This window comes from Mesoplodon mirus (assembly GCF_964341445.2).
Source record: "Mesoplodon mirus genome assembly, chromosome: 3".
NCBI lineage: Eukaryota > Metazoa > Chordata > Mammalia > Artiodactyla > Ziphiidae > Mesoplodon > Mesoplodon mirus.
This window is the reverse complement of record NC_138978.1, coordinates 8445133-8465514: the sequence shown is the minus strand read 5'-3', so window position 1 is coordinate 8465514 and position 20382 is coordinate 8445133. Positions and strand designations below refer to the sequence as shown.

The 20382-nt window shown below is 43.0% G+C and overlaps 1 protein-coding gene across 4 annotated transcripts in view; it reads right to left on the bottom strand.

Moving 5' to 3' along the window:
• Positions 1–21: 21 nt before the first annotated feature.
• TARDBP (TAR DNA binding protein) overlaps positions 22–20382 on the bottom strand; it is a 53136-nt gene continuing 32775 nt past the window's right edge. Inside the window, exons 1-7 of one of the 4 annotated variants that reach the window (XM_082615629.1) lie at positions 9409–9585; positions 8181–8432; positions 5955–6118; positions 5198–5338; positions 2335–2505; positions 1822–1948; positions 22–805 (exon numbers count right to left, since the gene is read on the bottom strand). In XM_082615629.1, coding sequence (XP_082471755.1) covers positions 738–805; positions 1822–1948; positions 2335–2505; positions 5198–5338; positions 5955–6118; positions 8181–8418 — 909 coding nt within the window. In that variant the 5' untranslated portion in view covers positions 8419–8432; positions 9409–9585 and the 3' untranslated portion in view covers positions 22–737. Of the gene's footprint in view, positions 1949–2334; positions 2506–5197; positions 5339–5954; positions 6119–8180; positions 8433–9408; positions 9586–20382 lie in introns of those variants that run through there. The other 3 variants (XM_082615628.1, XM_082615627.1, XM_082615626.1) reach the window with 3 other exon arrangements.

The window sequence follows — 20382 nt, the reverse complement described above, 5'->3', positions numbered from 1 at the left end:
GCTGCAAAACAAAGACACATATTATTTAAATCAGTTTTATTTAAGAATTTCCAACATTGACAACTCTTATAAAAAGCATCCAAGCACAGGACACAGAACTGCAGCAAACAGCATTCTTATGGGTAGCTAACAGACATTAGAACTTCCACCCTATTGTGAGACACCCCGAGCTCACTGGTGAACTCTGCTTCCAAGTACTCCTGCAAAGCACACCACAAGCTCAGTCCATGTTCTCAACCCATCAGCTTCAGTTCACATTACCACACTTACAGATCAATAACAGAAGAGAACACACACCATACAGCATTCACAGCAGTTGACAAAGGGGTGGGGAAATACAAGTATCGTTTCACTTAACACATTCAGCTAACGTGGGTTATCTAAGAACAAAACTCACTTAAAGTCTTCCAACAGGTGTGGATGTCCTTTGAATGCAAAAAACATTCGTACGTTATTTGCTATCATTGCTCTCTGCACACTCTCTCACCAAAGCCACAGGGATTGAGAGACACATCTCTCCAAGTTAAAAAATATCCATTATGCACCACCAAGTCTCTGCACGCGCTCTCTCCTTTTCTCGCTCATACTAGCCTTTCATGCCTCGGCACCACCATCAATCCCACACAAGGTTTCAAAAGTTCAAACAGCCTTCTGGTTCCATATCACAGCCTTGCGTTCATAGCGTTGATACGACTCCATGAAATAAAGAGTAGTGGATAAAAATGGGACACCCACCGTCAAAGACACAGCCTGTGCAGCGTGATGGCGAATTCTTGAATGAGAAAGCATGTAGACAGAAGTATTCCTATGGCAGAATATTTACAGCACTACTTTCAATGAAGTGCTTCTTCCATAAACATTTGAAATGAGATGAACTGCAGAGATTAAATGAAGGCTTCATATTGTACTTTTGTATATGAAGGGAGACAAGTGTTAAAAAACAAAAACAAAAAACAAAAGAACCAAACACTGTGACACCACGATCTCCAAAAAGGAGATTTTCCTAAGGAAAAAATCCGTATGGTGGGGTTCAAATTAAAACAAGGAGAGAAGAATGTAGTTCTAACCAATGGTTTCCATTTTGAACATGCAAAGAATTCACTTGACAAGTCCAGGGATAAAATATTACAGGAGAAACCTTTTGATATCAATTGTAGTGTGTTGGTTTACCAATCAGGCAAACAGCAGTTCACTTTCAAACACTCAATATTTCAACCCTTTATGTAACAAAACTTATAAAATTCCTTTAGCTCTTCCTCTTTTTCTAAAGAAAAATGTCAAAAATACTGCTGAATATACTCCACACTGAACAAACCAATTTTGAAAATTCTTAGTACATACTTATTTTACAATATACTTACCATGAGTTTAGAAAAATCTGAATTCCCACCAGTTTATACCAATGATAACCCAATGTCTACATTGCCCAGCCAGAAGATTTAGAATCCATGCTTGAGCCAAAGCCTCCATTAAAACCACTGCCTGACCCTGCATTTGATGCTGATCCCCAACCAATTGCTGCACCTGAATTAGAACCACTGTAAGAGTTATTTCCAGAACCAAAAGCCTGATTCGGCTCCCTCTGCATGTTGCCTTGGCTTTGGTTATTACCTGATGGGCCTGACTGGTTCTGCTGACTGGCTAACATGCCCATCATACCCCAGCTGCTCTGCAGAGCTGCCTGGGCTGCAGCCATCATTGCTGGATTAATGCTAAAAGCACCAAAGTTCATCCCTCCGCCCATATTACTACCTTGATTGTTTCCCAAACCAGCTCCACCCCCTCTACTGTTACCAAATCCACCCTGATTCCCAAAGCCACCTGGATTACCACCAAATCTTCCACTTCTTTCTAACTGTCTATTGCTATTGTGTTTAGGTTCAGCATTGGATATATGTACGCTGATTCCTTTAATGATCAAGTCCTCTCCACAAAGAGACTGGGCAACCTACAAAAAAATAAGGGATGTAAATAAAGGAGATTAAACCACTGACTCATACATCAAAGTAGCAATAAAACTTAGATTTCAAGCCATCATCTAAACTGGAGAAAAAGTAAGCAATGAACACTTATTTATTTAAAACCATAAAATAGCCTTTAGCTTTAGTAATGGCAGCAGGGATTTTTTAGTTCTTTTTCAAAGGACATGTAACACCCCCACTTAAACCTCACGTACTAAAAAAATATCTAAGGGGTTTATCACAAATGTTTAGGCCCATATACCCCACAGCGTACAAGGTCAGAGAGATTAGCTAAGGGTGACAATTAGCTGGAAGGGCAAAGTTCCACAGAAATTACCTAATTAGCTGGGACAAAATTATTAAGAGAAAATACCTGATCATCTGCAAACGTAACAAAGGCAAAAGCCCTGAACGGTTTGGGAATGAAGACATCTACCACTTCTCCGTACTGGCAAAAAAACTGCCGCAACTCATCAGCAGTCATGTCTTCCGTACAACGCCCAACAAACACCTTTCTGCTTCTCAAAGGCTCATCTGGGCTTTGCTGGTCAAATTGAAAGGAAGAAAACCATCAGAAATATTTTATGAGCAATGAAAACAGCATTATGGTAGAGGATGTAATACAACCTATCTGCCTTTTATATTAGGTGAGTCATTAAAAAGTAGGTACATTCTTATTTTTTGCATTAGCACTTCTTCTTGTAAGACTTCAGTGAAGAATAAGTTTTAAAGTTTAAAGTTGATGAAAGTATATACATATGTTTAAACATCTTTGACTATAATTGCTTTACAATGGTTAGTTTCTGCTTTATAACAAAGTGAATCAGCTCTACACATATACATATGTCCCCATATCTCCTCCCTCTTGCATCTCCCTCCCTCCCACTCTCCCTATCCCACTCCTCTAGGTAGTCACAAAGCACCAAGCTGATCTCCCTGTGCTATGCAGCTGCTTCCCACTAGCTATCTATTTTACCTTTGGTAGTGTATATACATCCATGCCACTCTCTCACTTCGTCCCAGCTTACCCTTCCTCATCCCCACGTCCTCAAGTCCATCCTGTACGTCTACGTCTTTATTCCTGTCCTGCCCCTGGGTTCTTCAGAACCTTTTTTTTTTAGATTCCATATATATGTGTTGGCATACGGTTATTTTTCTGTTTCTGACTTACTTCACTCTGTATGACAGACTCTAGGTCCATCCACCTCACTACAAATAACTCAATTTCATTTCTTTTTATGGCTGAGTAATATTCCAAAGTATATATGTGCCACATCTTCTTTATCCATTCATCTGCCAATGTACACTTAGTTTGCTTCCATGTCCTGGCTATTGTAAATGTGATGAACATTGTGGTACATGACTCTTTTTGAATTATGGTTTTCTCAGGGTATATGCCCAGTAGTGGGATTGCTGGGTGGTATGGTAGTTTTTAGTTTTTTAAGGAACCTCCATACTGTTCTCCACAGTGGCTGTACAAATTTACATTCCCACCAACAGTGCAATAGAGTTCCCTTTTCTCCACACCCTCTCCAGCATTTATTGTTTGTAGATTTTTTGATGATGGCCATTCTGACTGATGTGAGGTGATACCTCACTGTAGTTTTGATCTGCATTTCTCTAATCATTAGGGATGTTGAGCATCCTTTCGTGTGTTTGTTGGCAATCTGTACATCTTCTTCGGAGATGCGTCTATTTAGGTCTTCTGCCCAATTTTGGATTGGGTTTTTTTTTTTGATATTGAGCTGCATGAGCTGCTTGTAAATTTTGGAGATTAATCCTTTGTCAGTTGCTTCATTTAAAAATATTTTCTCCCATTCTGAGGGTTGTCTTTTCGCCGTTTATGGTTTCCTTTGCTGTGCAAAAGCTTTTAAGTTTCATTAGGTCCCATTTGTTCATTTTTGTTTTTATTTCCATTTCTCTAGGAGGTGGGTCAAAAAGGATCTTGCTGTGATTTATGTCACAGAGTGTTCTGCCTATGTTTTCCTCTAAGAGTTTTATAGTTTCTGGCCTTACATTTAGGTCTTTAATCCACTGAGTTTATTTTTGTGTATGGTAATAGGGAGTGTTCTAAATTCATTCTTTTACATGTAGCTGTCCAGTTTTCCCAGCACCACTTATTGAAGAGGCTGTCTTTTCTCCACTGTATATTCTTGCCTCCTTTGTCAAAGATAAGGTGACCATAGGTGCGTGGGTTTATCTCTGGGCCTTCTATCCTGTTCCACTGATCTATATTTCTGTTTTCGTGCCAGTACCATATTGTCTTGATTACTGTAGCTTTGTAGTACGGTCTTAAGTCCAGGAGCCTGATTCCTCCAGCTCCGTTTTTCTTAGGATTGCTTTGGTTATTCAGGGTCTTTTGTGTTTCCATACAAATTGTGAAATTTTTTGTTCTAGTTCTGTGAAAAATGCCATTGGCAGTTTGATAGGGATTGCATTGAATCTGTAGATTGCTTTGGGTAGTATAGTCATTTTCACAGTGTTGACTGTTCCAATCCAAGATGTCCCAATCCAAGAACATGGTGTATCTCTCCATCTGTATGTATCATCTTTTTTTTTTTTTTTTTTGCGGCACGCGGGCCTCTCACTGTTGTGGCCTCTCCCGTTGCGGAGCACAGGCTCCGGATGCGCAGGCTCAGCGGCCATGGCTCACGGGCCTAGCTGCTCCATGGCATGTGGGATCTTCCCGGACTGGGGCACGAACCCGTGTCCCCTGCATCAGCAGGCGGACTCTCAACCACTGCGCCACCAGGGAAGCCCATGTGTATCATCTTTAATTTCTTTCATCAGTGTCTTATACTTTGATGAAAGTATATTTGGATTAAGGAAAGTTGATGATTGAGAAATGTCTTGGCAAAGATGATAATGTTCCAAATAAGCAAGTCTTGCTTGCTTGGAACAAGTTAGGCTTTTTAAAAAGATTAACATATTCTAATTGTCTTTATTAACATGTAACTATGTAAGAAATTGTTAAATCACTAAAAATAACAAGAGAAAAAGGAAGAACAAAACGAAAAACATTTTAGTTTGGAGGAGCAATGAACTGAATATTTCAAACAAACATATAAAATATTCAGCATGCATTAAGGTCCTGAGACTTTAACAAGGCAAAAAGATTTCAAGAACACACCCTGCCACTACATTTTCCAACCGTAATGTTTTATTTTACAGTGTCTTCTAAGTAAGTCTGTCAGCAAAAATGGCCAAAGCAGAGAAAAAAAAATAGAGCAAAGTACCTTAGAATTTGGAAGTTTACAGTCACACCATCGTCCATCTATCATATGTCGCTGTGACATTACTTTCACCTGGGTTTCATATTCCGTAAAACGAACAAAGCCAAACCCTTTTGAATGACCAGTTTTAATATCTTTCTTAACCTAGAAACAAATCATTTAAATTTACTAAAACCACACACACACGTAACCAACTCAGAGCACATACGTGAAGGGAAATAGTATAAACCAAATTTCTTACGTATACACATAACAAATATTAAAAATATCATCGGGACTTCCCTGGTGGAGCAGTGGTTAAGAATCCGCCTGCCAATGCAGGGGACATGGGTTCGAGACCTGCTCCGGGAATATCCCACATGCCGCAGAGAAACTAAGCCCGTGTGCCCCAACTACTGAGCCTGCGTTCTGGAGCCCGTGAGCCCCAACTACTGAGCCCATGTGCCACAACTACTGAAGCCAGTGCGCCCAGAGCCCGTGCTCTGCAACAAGAGAAGCTACCGCAGTGAGAAGCCTGCACCCCGCAACGAAGAGTAGCCCCTGCTCGCCGCAACTAGAAAAAGCCCGCATGCAGCAAAGAAAACCCAATGCAGCCAAAAATAAATAAATAAATAAATTTATTTGGGGGAAAAAAAAGAAAGAAAACTTATAAAAAAATATATCATCTACTGAACATGAAAGGCAGCGTCACTAAAACAACAGGAATTCTGGGTGCTCATTCACTGCAAAAGAAAAACCGTTAAATGAAATCAAAGTTTACCTGAACCATAAGAACTTCTCCAAAGGTACTAAAATATTCTTTTAGATCCTGTTCAGTTGTTTTCCACGGGAGGCCCAACACTATTAAATCAGATGTTTTCTGGACTGCTCTTTTCACTTTCACTGCTGATGAAGCATCTGTTTCATCCATTTTCCTTTTGTTATCTAAACAAAATGAGCAGAAACCTTTCAGAACTTTCATTAAACACTTCTTAAGACACACACCCTCTTCATCTAGAAATGAGAAGTACAAACATTCTCAGAACAGTTAAGACGCTGGAAACTTTCGCCAAAGAGTGATGTTAGCTCTCACAGACAGAATAAGAATTGAATAAGTGGCTAAGGTGCTTTTCTGGAGCCAATCCAAGGATTCCAACCTCTGGTTCCATAATGTCTCAAGATTACAACTGTATGTTCTCTCCTCTCAAAAGGTGTATCAAAACAAAAATTACTTCACTTTCACTTTAAAATACATTAAGGAAGAAAAAAAACAGGTTGTATAACTGTGATACTATCTTTGTGCCTATTAAATATATTTGCTTGATTATTTTAAGGCCTATAACTTGAAGACTACTAAAAAATTAGCAACTTTTATCTCCAGCTGTGGATTTAAGGGTGATTTCAATTTTCTTTCTTTTTGTTTTGTTTCTAAACTTTCAGCAATGAACTCGCGTTACTTTTGTAATAAAAAAGAAACCTGGGCTTCCCTGGTGGTGCAGTGGTTAAGAATCCACCTGCCAATGCAGGAGACATGGGTTCGAGCCCTGGTCCAGGAAGATCCCACATGCCGTGGAGCAACTAAGCCCATGGGCCACAACTACTGAAGCCCACGCACCTTGAGCCCGTGCTCCACAACGAGAAGCCAACGCAATGAGAAGCCCACGCACCGCAACGAAAACTAGCCCCCGCTCACCATAACTAGAGAAAGCTCGCGCGAAGCAACGAAGACCCAATGCAGCCAAAAATAAATAAATATAAATAAATTTTTTTAAAACAGAAAGGAAACCTAAGGTTATTTAAAAAAATCAGTATTTGGAAGAGGAACTAAATGACATTCAGACACACAGACCATTTTTTGGAGTACTGTCAGGTTCACAGCAAATCTGAGGAAGGTAGAGACTTCCCATATACCCCCGCTCCCCACACCTGCAGAGTCCCCCCAGCATCAATATCCCCCACCAGGGTGGTACGTTTGTTACAACCATGAACCTACATCGACACATTACTATATAAATGACATTTTAAGTTTGGGTAAATATTAACCTACAGCCAATGGATCAAGAAACTACATACTAAAAAAAAAAAATCAAGTTGATGCTATTAACAATTTTCTTGATATATAAAAAAATTTCTTGACGCAACGTCTTAAATACTGACCAAATAATATGACTTTGTTGCAATATTACGTTACAATAAAAGTAATAGACACGGGCTTCCCTGGTGGCGCAGTGGTTGAGAGTCCGCCTGCCGATGCAGGGGACACGGGTTCGTGCCCCGGTCCGGGAAGATCCCACGTGCCGCGGAGCGGCTGGGCCCGTGAGCCATGGCCGCTGGGCCTGCGCGTCCGGAGCCTGTGCTCCGCAGCAGGAGAGGCCGCAACAGGGAGAGGCCCGCGTACCGCAAAAAGAAAAAAAAAAGTAACAGAGAGATCTACCAACTAGCACACTCCTACTGCTAAAATGTACTCATTTCCCTGGCTCACTTCTACATCATCATGCTTCCTTTTAGATTAAAAACATCATCGATAAGGGGCAGTGAGAATAAGACCAGAACCCAAAATTATAATTACGACTGCACTAATTCAAGGTTTGGGCTACTGCAACTGATGTTCATTTAAGGAGGAAAAAAAAAAAAGATTAGCTGGATGAATGATGTAAGCCTGCAAGGACAAAGACCAAACCAAAATACGGAGGCCCTTCAGAAAAATCTGTTTACAACAGACTGGTAACAACTGCAAAGCATTCTTAATTCCTTAAATTTCGCATTAGCTCAGCAACGTTAGTCCAGATAATTGTTCTAACACAGTTTTTTAAAAATGTCCTGTCATTTCCAATTTTCACTAATTTAAACGAGTGGTCTTTCAAACTTGTCTGACGGTAACACTTAAAGAAACACTTGGGCTACAGGAGACGGTTCACCATGAAGAGGCCATGACCTATGACTTAGAACGAGACACAAACCTCTACTTTATACTTTAGCATCACTGCAAAACCAAATGGCAACAAACCTTTGGGATAGTTGACAACATACACCAGGTTCCCCCAGCCAGCATCAGGGGCGTGCAGAATTCCTTCTACCAGACGGACACCTCTCATACATTGAGACACAGGATTCCTGTAGCGAAGCCCACATGCCCCTGGAAACTGGGCTGTAACTGTGGACAGCAGCACTGTCCCATCGTCTTCTGATGGTATTTCAATGGGCTCGTCATTCTCATCTTCGGTTACCCGAATATATTCGGACATCTTTGCTTGTCTTGCTTAAATGGAAAAGAGAGACGAATGACCAACACTTGTGTCAAAGTAATTATCCCAGCTAATACCACTACCATGTCATTGTTCTGACTTCCAGAAAAATTCTCCGTGTTTGGATTCTTACAGGTGTGGGTTATCCCTGAAAAATGAGGAGGTACAGGCAAGGATAGCTATTCCTATTAAAATGTAATGCCTTGCTAGTTCATTCATCCATTATTTGATGAGTGCCTACTAACCATCAGGTGCTGCAACTATTAACTGTGTGTGAAACCACAGTCCCAGCTGGCATGCTGGTTGCAAAGGGGGAGATAAGCAGGAGAAAGCAAGCAAACAAGTAATTATTTTATTACAATCGTGATTATGCTACTGGAAAGGAGTAGTCTTAGGGACTGGGAAGAAACTAAACTGGTTGAGATGTGTGTGAGGGGAACGTCAAAGTGGATTTCCCTAAGAAAGCGAGGCAGAAACTGAGTCTGGAGGACTAAATAGGAGCAGTGAACGAGATGAAGAGGACAAGGGGAAAGTGCCTCCCTGTTCCAAATCTGGGGACTTCTGGGGGCTCTCCAAACTTGAGCCGCAATGACAGCGGCGACAGGTCCTTCGCGACGCGGGCCGCCACCTCCCAGAAGCCAGTGCGTGACAACCGTGGGAGGAGTTTTTAAGCGCGGCCGGGGTGGGACCGCTGGGGCACCAGGCCTAAACGCTGTGCTGGCGCAAAGTACGAAGACACAAAACAGTGCCCGGGCCCGGAAGCAGCCAGGACAAACCTCTGCCTCGGGCTGCACGGCTCCGCGGGCCCGGCGTCCCTGCTTCGGCGCCGGCTGCCACCCCGCGCCAGGCCCTAACGTCGCTCCCACGCGAGCCCGCTCGGGCAGAATGAGGCAGGCCCGGCCCCACGGCTCCTTTCCCGGGGCGGGGGCCGCCCCACTGCGGGAGCCGAGGCACACAGGGCATCCTCAGTGAGAAGCGTCTGCGACTCACCCGCTAGGCCGCTGCTAGGAAGCCCGACAGAGAAACTGAAGCAGCGAGGAATCCAAGAGCAGCCCAGCAACCACTTCGCTCCCACAAAATGGCGCTAGGGCCGCCTCCTCCCCCCACCGGTCGTCGTCCTCTCCCACCGGTTTCCCGTCCAGAGGGGGAGGCCGCCGCACAGAGACACAACGACCCCTTTCCCCAGAGAATCAGAACGCCCTTCTCGGAGTCAGAGTATAGGGGGCTGATTTGAAGGCTAAAAGGGGACCAGAATCTGGGCCTGAAAAGCTAAAAATGGAAAAACATCTGGAGGCGTAGGCTTTTAGCTCCCCCCACGTAGCATAATAGATGGCTTCGCCCTACCATCCGCCGGCCCTGGGTCTCGGCCTGAGCTCGCGCACTTTAAAAGTGCGCGAGACTAGCTCAGGGGCCGGGCCGGGCGGGGCGAGGCGGGGGCGGGGGCGGGGGCGGGGCGCCGGGTTGGGGCGGGGCACCTGGGCCCTCCTGACCGTTGCGAGACTGGGGAGGGACGTGGAGGCCAAGACCTTTTTATCTAAAAAGCCAGCCAGGTTCGTCCTCTCTTCTCTCCCCAGCCAACCTCCACACCTGGAGAGAATAGTTCTAAATAATACCAATCATAGTGCCTACTGTGTACCAGGTACTTCCTAAGTCCTCACGTATTTAATTACCCCAAGAGTCATGTATGGTAGGTGCTACTGATGTTATCCGCATACAGGTGAGGAGGAAACTGAGGCGCAGAGAGGCTCAGGATCTTGCATAAATAAGGTCACCCAGGTAGTAAATGGTGAATCTGGGATTTGACCCCTAACTCTAATGCTATTGTATTCCAGCTAAGTACGCTAATAATAAAAGTGTACTTCATCTATTTTGACATATGTTATGGTTCACATTTCTGAAATCAATATGTGATTTCAGTTCCAGTTCCACTGATGATATGTCCTAGTTTAATTGGCAACAATCTTAATTTCCTAGTGTACCAGCGTATCAGATTCAATGAAATGCAGTACTAGCAAAGCGCTCTATACTTATGCATTAACTCATTTAATCCTCAGAATAACCCTATAGGGTAGGTGTCATTGTTATCATTCCTGTTTTATAGATGAGGAAACTGAGGCACAGAGGTTAAGTAACCTTGCCCAAGCTCACAGGGCTGGTAGATGGTGGAGCTGGGATTTGAACCCAGGCAGTCTGGGTCGGGAGATGGTGCCTCCTGCTTCTTATAGCCTCCTAGGGAATAAATATTGAGTCCTGCACATCCATCTCTGATACCTGCTGTTCATATTGAGCAGATTATACCTGAACCAACTTGGGGAGATAGAAAGGAGGGAGTGGAGGCAGTCAGAATGAGTGACCTCTACCCACCCCCAGGGGTAGCTCAACACACAGGGGATGAAGCTGGACAGATGGCCCCTGACGGTCACTAAGGTTTCCAAACACTGGATGAAGTACAGAGGCCTGTCATCACAGTCCACCCACTCATTTTGGGGGAGAAGTCAATTTTACTACTCCCAGAGCAGGGATCGAACCCGTGCCCCCTGCAGTGGAAGCATGGAGTCCTAACCACTGGACTGCCAGGGAATTCCCACTACCCCCATTTTGCAGAAGAAGGAACTGAGGCTCAGAGGCCGTGTAAATTGCCTGAGCATGTCACACTGCCCGTAAATTACTGTCCAGGGTTTGTCAGATCCTGAAGCTGTGCTCTGTCCACCTCCCTGGACCATTCTCTCTGACAAGATTGAGGCTGAGGCATTTAGTGTGGGCGGCTCCGTGGGGCCTGGGATGCCTGCAGCAAGTGGGCAGAGCTGAGTGTGCAGAAACTGGAGAGAGGTCACACAGGGACAAAACCACAAGGTCTGTCCCTTCTCCCAGAAGTTTTCAGGCCAGTTGGGAAGACCAGCAAACACAGTCTTGAGGAAGGTAAGTAACTCCTTCAGGAAGAGAACTGCTAAGGCCAGAGGGAGGCTGGACCCTGGAGTTCTCCCACTCCTAGTGGAGTTCATCTCTGGGTTTCAGCTTGATAGTACTGGTTGTCAAAACTTGTACTTGTTTACACCTGAAACTAACACAACATCGTAAATCGACTATACTTCAAAAGAAAAAACAAAACAACTTCTACTTGTTTGAAATGTGCTTTATAAATTATCTTGGGGGCTTCCCTGGTGGCGCAGTGGTTGGGAGTCCGCCTGCCGATGCAGGGAACACGGGTTCGTGCCCCGGTCCGGGAAGATCCCACATGCCGCCATGGAGCGGCTAGACCTGTGAGACATGACCGCTGAGCCTGCGCGTCCGGAGCCTGTGCTCTGCAACGGGAGAGGCCACAACAGTGAGAGGCCCGTGTACCGCAAAAAAAAAAAAAAAAAAAAAAAAAATTATCTTGCTTTGTTTCCTTGTTGGTTCATATCCCTTACACATTAAGCCCAAAGATTGTTAGAAGGCCAAAAAGTATCTGTTTATTCATTGCTTTCTGAAAATAATGGATCAGAAATGATATATTGAGCTTTTATGCCTTATTCAGCACTGTGCTAAAACCATTCTGTAAAGACATGCAAGAAAACTGGAAGCCAGTCATGGCCTGGATGGAATGGTCTAATCCAGGTGAGGGTGATGACAGAATAATTGGAAAACAATCCCAAGAGGTATAAAGCATGTGGGTGCCAGTGCTGGGCAGATGCTGAGGGTCTGATGGGTTCCCCAACCGCTCTTTGGGGAGCTGGCTTCCATATAAGAATGAGGAGTCTCACCTGGAAAGAAAGGGTACTGGCCAGAGAACCAGAGTGGGAACAGACTTCAGTTTGCAACCCGGTCAGTTGGGCACGCATGCCTTCGCACCTTCCAGCCCCTCTCTTGGAGTCCCATTTCTGCCAGCTCCATGAAGTCAAGTATTCCTGAAAGCTAAAAGAAATGCCAAGGTAATAAAAGTATTTAAAGAAAAGTAACTTTATTTTATCAAGATTTAAATTTTTGGGACTTCCCTGGTGGTGCAGTGGTTAAGACTCTGAGCTCCCAATGCAGGGGGCCTGGGTTCAATCCCACATGCATGCCTCTACTAAGAGTTCATGTGCCTCAACTAAGGAGCCCGCAGGCTGCAACTAAGACCCGGTGCAACCAAAAAAAAAAAAAAAAAAACTTAAAAAAAAGATTTTAATTTTCTGTTAATCCCTACATTTTTAGGAACTGCCTCCCCAACTAGTCTAGGTCTAACTTAGATTTTCCTAAAAAATTTTTACTCTGAAATAATTTAAAACATGACAGAGTTGCAAGAATAGTAGACAGAACTCCTGTGTACCCTTTGTCCAGATTCACCAACTGATAAAATTTTGTCACATTTGCTTTATCACTCCATGTCTCTCGAAAGATATATAAAATAATAATAATATGTATAACCCAGTACTGTGCTATTATCAAATTCGGGAATTTTAACATTAATATAATATAAATTTTTGGCAAGAATACCACAGAGGCAGTGTTGTGCCCTTCTTGTACTGCTATTCTCCACTGTAAAAATATCATTTTCCCCCTTTTGGAACTAATAAATAATCTATGGGAGGGAATTCCCTGGTGGTCCAGTGGTTAGGACTCTGCGCTTTCACTGCTGAGGGCCCAGTTTCAGTCTCTAGTCGGGGAACTAAGATCCTGCAAGCCGTGTGGAAAAAAACAAACAAACCTATGGGTAGATACACTGAGATGACCCCAAATATCCTGTTTGTTTTCAAATTTTCACCTACTGGCTTTAGGATCCATCGATGACGCTTGCCTAATTAGTTGCCACTCGAATGGTTGCAAAATGATGATTTTCTAGTTCCATTATTTCTTTTTTTTCCCCCATTATTTCTTCAACAATTAATTTTTAAACTTTTAATTCTGAAAAATGTCAAAGTATGGAAAAATTGAAGCAACAGTCCAGTTGAAGAACATCAACATGGCCACAACTTAGATGCAACAACTGTGACTATTTTGCCCTATTTGCTTTATCTATCTGTGTATATAGCTAACTCTCTACTTTTGCTGGACCATTTCAAACTAAGCTGCAGTCAGGAAATACTTCAACCTGTATCTCCGAAGAACAAGGACATTCTTGGGACTCCCCTGGTGGTCCAGCGGGTAAGACTCCACACTCCCAATGCAGGGGACCTGAGTTCGATCCCTGGTAGGGAAACTAGATCCCACATGCATGATGTAACTAAGAGTTTGCAACTAAGAAGTCCACATGCCACAACTAAGAGTCTACATGTCTCAACTAAGACCCGGTGCAGCCTAAATAAACAAATAAATAGTAAAAATAAAGATAAAAAAAGAACAAGGACATTCTCATACATAACCATAATACCACTTTTACACCCGAGAAAATTAAGTTATTTCCTAATATTATCTGATATCTAGTCCATATTCAAAATTTTCACAACATAGTGTCTTTTACATTTGCTTTATTGAGTCAGGATCCAATTAACATATTACATTTGGTTATTATATCCTTTAGTCTTTTAAAATCTAAAATAATCTCCCCACCTAAGGCACTGGCTTTTTAAAGAGATCTGGTCAGATAGTTTGTGGAATGTGTACAGCTGACCCTTGAACAACACAGGTTTGAACTGCATGGGTCCACTTATACATGGATTTTTTTTCAGTAATAAATATTACACTTCTACATGATCCTTGGTTGGCTGAATCTGAGGCTGGGGAACCACAGATACAGGGGAGCCACGAATACAGAGGAACCACAGAAACGGATTATAAATTGTACTCGGATTTTTGAGTTTTTGGAGGGTCGGCACTCCCAACCCCTGTGTTGTTCAAGGGTCAACTGTACATTCTGGATTCATCTGATTGGCTCCTCATGGCATTATTTAGCTCATTCCTCTCTCCTCTATTTTCCTGCATAGTGGAAGTTGGTCTAAACTCATGGTCACATTCAGGTTAGAAAATGGCCAGAACACTTTGTGGGTAAAGCCGTGTACGTCCCATTGCACTCCATCGGGAACACAATGACTGGTTGTCTCACTTTCAGCAATGCTAAATTTGGTCTTTTTTTTGTGTGTGGTACGTGGGCCTCTCACTGCTGTGGCCTCTCCAGTTGCGGAGCACAGGCTCCGGACGCGCAGGCTCAGTGGCCATGGCTCACGGGCCCAGCCCCTCTGCGGCATGTGGGATCTTCCCGGACTGGGGCACGAACCCGTGTCCCCTGCATCGTCAGGCGGACTCCCAACCACTGCGCCACCAGGGAAGCTCCTAAATTTGGTCTTTTGGTTAATATTGTGACCACTGGATCCCTCCACAGAAAAAGTATATTTTCCTTCTTTGCAGTTTGCAAGTAATCTCTGGATACTTTGGCACAAGGAAATATCCCATTTCCCTACAACCTTTTACTTAATGGTTTTAGCATCCACTAACGATCCCTGCCTGTTTCAGTTACTTCACTGGGGGTTGCAAAAAGACAAAATTTTAAATATATCATTTCTTCTACATTCCTTTGTAAAGAAGAATTTTCCTTCCTTAACTGGAGATGAACTACAGTTCCCCCTAAATGCTTAACTTTGTATCAAGTTTCAGAGTAGGTTGACATCATAGTCATCTCCAATGGAAACAAATTAATTTTATTTTTTTCCTGTTTTTTTAGTCACTATGAACTCTTGGAATTTATTTATTCAATGTTTTGCAATAATTACAGTCATTCGTGTTTTTAATGATCAAATTGTCCTAATTATGGCCTGGGGAAACCCTTTAAACTGGCTTTGTGTTCTTTTGATGTGTTCTCTTTAGTCTTTTTTGTTTGTTTGTTTGTTTGTTTGTTTTTGCAGTACGCGGGCCTCTCACCATCGTGGCCTCTCCCGCTGCGGAGCACAGGCTCCGGGCATGCAGGCTCAGCGGCCATGGCTCACGGGTCCAGCCGCTCCGCGGCACGTGGGATCCTCCCAGACCGGGGCACGAACCTGCGTCCCCTGCATTGGCAGGCGGACTCTCAACCACTGCACCACCAGGGATGCCCTCCCTTTAGTCTTTGAGTACGTTCTTGCTTTCTGGCACAAGAAAGTGTTCCAGACTCACCATATACTGTCCCTGCGCCAGCCCTGGAATCAGCCATTCCTCTAAAGAGCCCTGGTTCCTTTTAGTCAGGAAAGACATTTAGAAACTAGAATCTGGTCATTAGGTGTGCTCATTGCTGCCTTGGTTGTCAGAAGCATTTTTGAAAGGTAAAATAATATAATACCAAGGCAAGCCATTTTTATTCGTCATGACTTACTTTCCTTTTCATTGAAGTGTCTTAGAACCTTCCAAAATTAAGATCTGCCTCCCCTATTTAGCCTAGGTCTTAGACTTTTAAAATTATTTTTGTAAAAAGCCAATTAGTGCAAAAACACGAATAGCAAAAGACTGCCATCCCATGTTCTCCCCAAAACCCTCCTATCCCTTTCAGAGGTAACCAACCATTCTTTTAGTTGCTTCTTATGGATTTACTTACATATTTTTGTTTTGTTTTGTTTTGTTTTGGTAGGCGGGCCTCTCACTCTTGCGGCCTCTCCCGTTACGGAGTACAGGCTCCGGACGCACAGGCTCAGCAGCCATGGCTCACGGGCCCAGCCGCTCTGCAGCAGGTGGGATCTTTCCAGACCGGGGCACGAACCCGTGTCCCCTGCATTGGCAGGCGGACTCTCAACCACTGCGCCACCAGGGAAGCCCTACTTACATATTTTTTAAATAATAAAACTATTCTGCTATATTTTGATTCACCTGTTTTAGAAATTATCTGTTGATTTCCTGTATGATCGGTGAGGATTTTTAACTCACACACTCCATTATCATTTCCTCCATCCTCTTAATATACTTATATCACAAATTTTGGTTAAATACACATTCAATGTTTTCATTATTATGACTACATAAATTTTATTCAATGCTGAACCAAGAAGTATCTTTTCTTGTGCAACTTTTTGTTTTTCTTGGAGTTATTAATTCCTTTGTTTTTTTTAAATTTCCCTCCCCTCTTGTTTTTTCATTTGTTCTGTTCTCTTTGAACAGCTACATCTCCCTATACCCTCCAAAAGGTATAGAAAGCTCTTAAGTTTTTCCTTATAGTTAAATCTGTCAGACAATTATCATTTCCATTTTTAAATTTCTTGGAGGTTTCAGACCCCCTTTCCTGGTCACTTTCTGGGACTTGTATCAGCTGTCATCCTGGGACTTCCTTACATGTCTGAAAATGGCGTTATTCCACTCTCACACTTGACTGATAGTCTGGTTGTAGACAGAATTTCAGGTTGAAAGTTATTTTTTCTCAGCCCTTTGAAGATATTTTTCCACTGCCCTCTGGCTTCTCTTGTTTTTGAGAAGTCCATTGTATTCTTGGTCATTCACGTAATCTGCATTTTCTCTACATTCTTGCATAATCTTCTTACCACTTGTATTCTGAAATTGAAGATGATGTCTTACTTTGTCTTCCTGGAGATTTTTTTTCATTCATTGTTCTGGGCCTATGGTGGTCTTTTCATTCTGAATATTCTTCTCCTTTAATTCTGGAAAAGTTTGTTGTATTATTACTTTGACAATTTCTCCCCCACAGTTTTCTTGGTTCTCTCTTTCTAAAAGTCTTTAGTTAGCTATTGAATCTCCTGCAATGACTCACCATTTAAAAAATATTTTTTCCTCTGTTTTGCAAATTTTTTCTACTTTCTGTGAAATTTATCCACCGACCTTACCTTCAGTCTTTCTATTGAATTTTTTGTTTTCTGGAATCTATGTTTTTATTTTCCAAAAGATCTTTCCTATTCTCTGATTTTTTCCTTGATTATAGCAACTGTTCTTGTTTCATGGAGGTAATATTTTTAATTTAACTCTCTGAGAATATTAATGTTAGTTTCTTTGATGTTTTCTTGTGCACAACATTATGTCTGTTTCATCAGAATAATTATTGTCTGTTTGTTTGTTTTGATCTTGTCTTTCATGTTAGATGTTTCCTCAATGCAATCTTTCCTCAAAGCCCACAGCCCAACTCCTTGGATCTTTTGGAGTATTTCACAGGGGATTGTTGGTCTGATTCCTTTTTTAATTTCCCCTGGGGCAGAAATTGTGGGTCCAGAGTGATAACATACTAATGTATAATATTTGAGCACTTATATGCTAGGCTATGGTGTGTTTGTTTCATTGTTTTTTTGTAACCAAATGTTTTTTATGGTGTTAAATACACATAACATAAAGTTTACTATCTTAACCATTGTTAAGTGTACACTTGAGTGGTATTACATATATTCATTCACATTATGGGCAGCCATCACCACCATTCAGCCCCATAACTTTCTCAGCTTGTAAAACTGAAACTCTATGCCTATAAACAATAACTTCCCATTCTCCCCTCCCTATCACCCCAACAACCCCCATTCTGCTTTCGTCTGTATGATTTTGGCTACTCTAAGTACCTTGTGTAAGTGGAATCATAGGTATTTGTCTTTTTGTGACTGGCTTATTTCATTTAGCATAATGTTCTCAAGGTTCATCCATGTTGCAGCGTATGTCAGAATTGCTAGGCTATGTGTTTTTGTTTTTTTTTTTAAATAAATTTATTTATTTATTTTTGGCTGTGTTGGGTCTTCGTTGTTGCATGTGGGCTTTCTCTAGTTGTGGAGAATGGGGGCTACTCTTCATTGCGGTGGCTGCTCTTGTGGAGCATGGGCTCTAGAACGCAGGCTCAGTAGTTGTGGCACACTGGCTTAATTGCTCCGTGGCATGTGGGATCTTCCCCAACCAGGGCTTGAACCTGTGTCCCCTGCATTGGGAGGAGGATTCTTAACCACTGTGCCACTAGGGAGGTCCCTAGGCTATGTTTTGAGTAATTTAATTTTTACATTAATCCTACAAGGCAAGTACTACTATTATTAGCATTGCCCAGCTGAGGAAATTGAGGCACAGGAAGGACACAAGACTTGGCCAAGGTCACACAGCCAGTGCGTGGCAAAGCTGGGGTTCTTGGCTCCTGAGCCTGTCCTCTTAATCACCTCTAATCAATCACCTTATTTGGACCCCTGGGGCACACGTTTCTCTCTATTCTTTATGGAAAAAGACCACTACAGTATAACATTCATTGACCAGACACTATGCCAAGCCCTTACCTGTATGGATTCATTCAATCCTCACAGCAGCCCTAGGAAGTAGGTAGTATATTTAGTTCCATTTTCCAAAGAACCTTTGAGAGGTTAAACTTGCTCAAGGTCACCAGATAGGGTGGGCAGCTTCAGAATTTCAAATGTAGGGCTCTCTGGCTCCAGAGCCCTCACTTTTTTTTTTCCTTTTTCTTTTTGGGCCGCAGAAGTGGAGTAGCGTTTATTACCTTCTTCAGTTCATGATCCACCATTCTGCTCAGTCTGGACGAAGTTTCTCTTATTTCATTATTTTCCCTATTTATTCCCAGTCCCTATTTTCCCCCCATTCCCCTCCTAGACCCTCACTCGGGTGTTTATCTGTCCTTAAATCTGCATGTGTCCTTGTAAAACAGGCACGGGTTTTCACAGTGAGTGTACTCAGCAAAAACCAGACATTTCTGCAGCACCTACCACGGGGCTAGGTGTTATTCCAGACTAGCAGTCAACAAACTACAGCCTTTGGGCCAAATCTAGCCCATTGCCAGATTTTGTATGACCCACAAGCTGAAAGTGTTTTTACATAGTTAAATGGTTGGAAAAAATCCAAAGAAGGATAATATTTTGTGATATGTGAAAATTATACAACCTTCAAATTTCAGTGTTCATCAGTGAGTTTTAGTGGTACCCAGTCTCACTCCTTCATTGCTGTGTTGTCTCCGACTGTTTTCATGCTGCATCAACAGATCACATGGCACAAGGCCTAAAATATCTACTATCTGGTCCTTTATGGGGAAAAAATTGCCAACCCCTGCTCTACATGCTGGGGGATACACAAATGAACGTATGTTTGTAATTTATATAACTAGGATGATGGTTTAACTGGGGAAGGTGACATGTAATTCATCATCCAGTCTGGGATTTTTCAGAGTGAAAGACAGGCTATTAATTACTGGGACAATGTGGGGTAAACTAGTCTGTCCCTGGAAAATTAGGATGTATGGTCGTTTCTCTTTAACCCTTATCCTGCCCAAGATCACCAGGTTTGTTGATTGGATTGTGTTTGATTGTATGTTGCCGACATACATGTAGAACAGCAAATTATGGACCCTGAGAGAAACCTGGGCCCCCGAAGTTTTTGTGCAGCCTGCAAGATTTTTATTTATTATTTTTTAATTAATTTTTTAGTTAATTAATTAATTTTATTTATGGCTATGTTGCGTCTTCGCTACGGTGCGTGGGCTTCTCATCACGGTGGCTTCTCTTTTTTTTTTTTCTGTTCTTTTTTATTTTTTATTTATTTATTTGTTTTGCAGTACGCGGGCCTCTCATTGTTGTGGCCTCTCCCGTTGCGGAGCACAGGCTCCGGACGCGCAGGCTCAGCGGCCATGGCTCATGGGCCCAGCCGCTCCGCGGCATGTGGGATCCTCCCGGACCGGGGCACGAACCCGTGTTCCCTGCATCGGCAGGCGGACTCTCAACCACTGCGCCACCAGGGAAGCCCACGGTGGCTTCTCTTGTTGCAGAGCACGGGCTCTAGGCGTGCAGGCTTCAGTAGTTGTGGCGCATGGGCTCAGTAGTTGTGGCATGCAAGCTCAGAAGTTGTGGCCTGCAGGCTCTAGAGCACAGGCTCAGTAGTTGCAGCTCTCAGGCTTAGTTGCTCCGCAGCATGTGGGTTCTTCCCAGACCAGGGCTCGAACCCGTGTCCCCTGCATCGGCAGGCGGACTCTCAACCACTGCGCCACCAGGGAAGCCCACGGTGGCTTCTCTTGTTGCAGAGCACGGGCTCTAGGCGTGCAGGCTTCAGTAGTTGTGGCGCATGGGCTCAGTAGTTGTGGCATGCAAGCTCAGAAGTTGTGGCCTGCAGGCTCTAGAGCACAGGCTCAGTAGTTGCAGC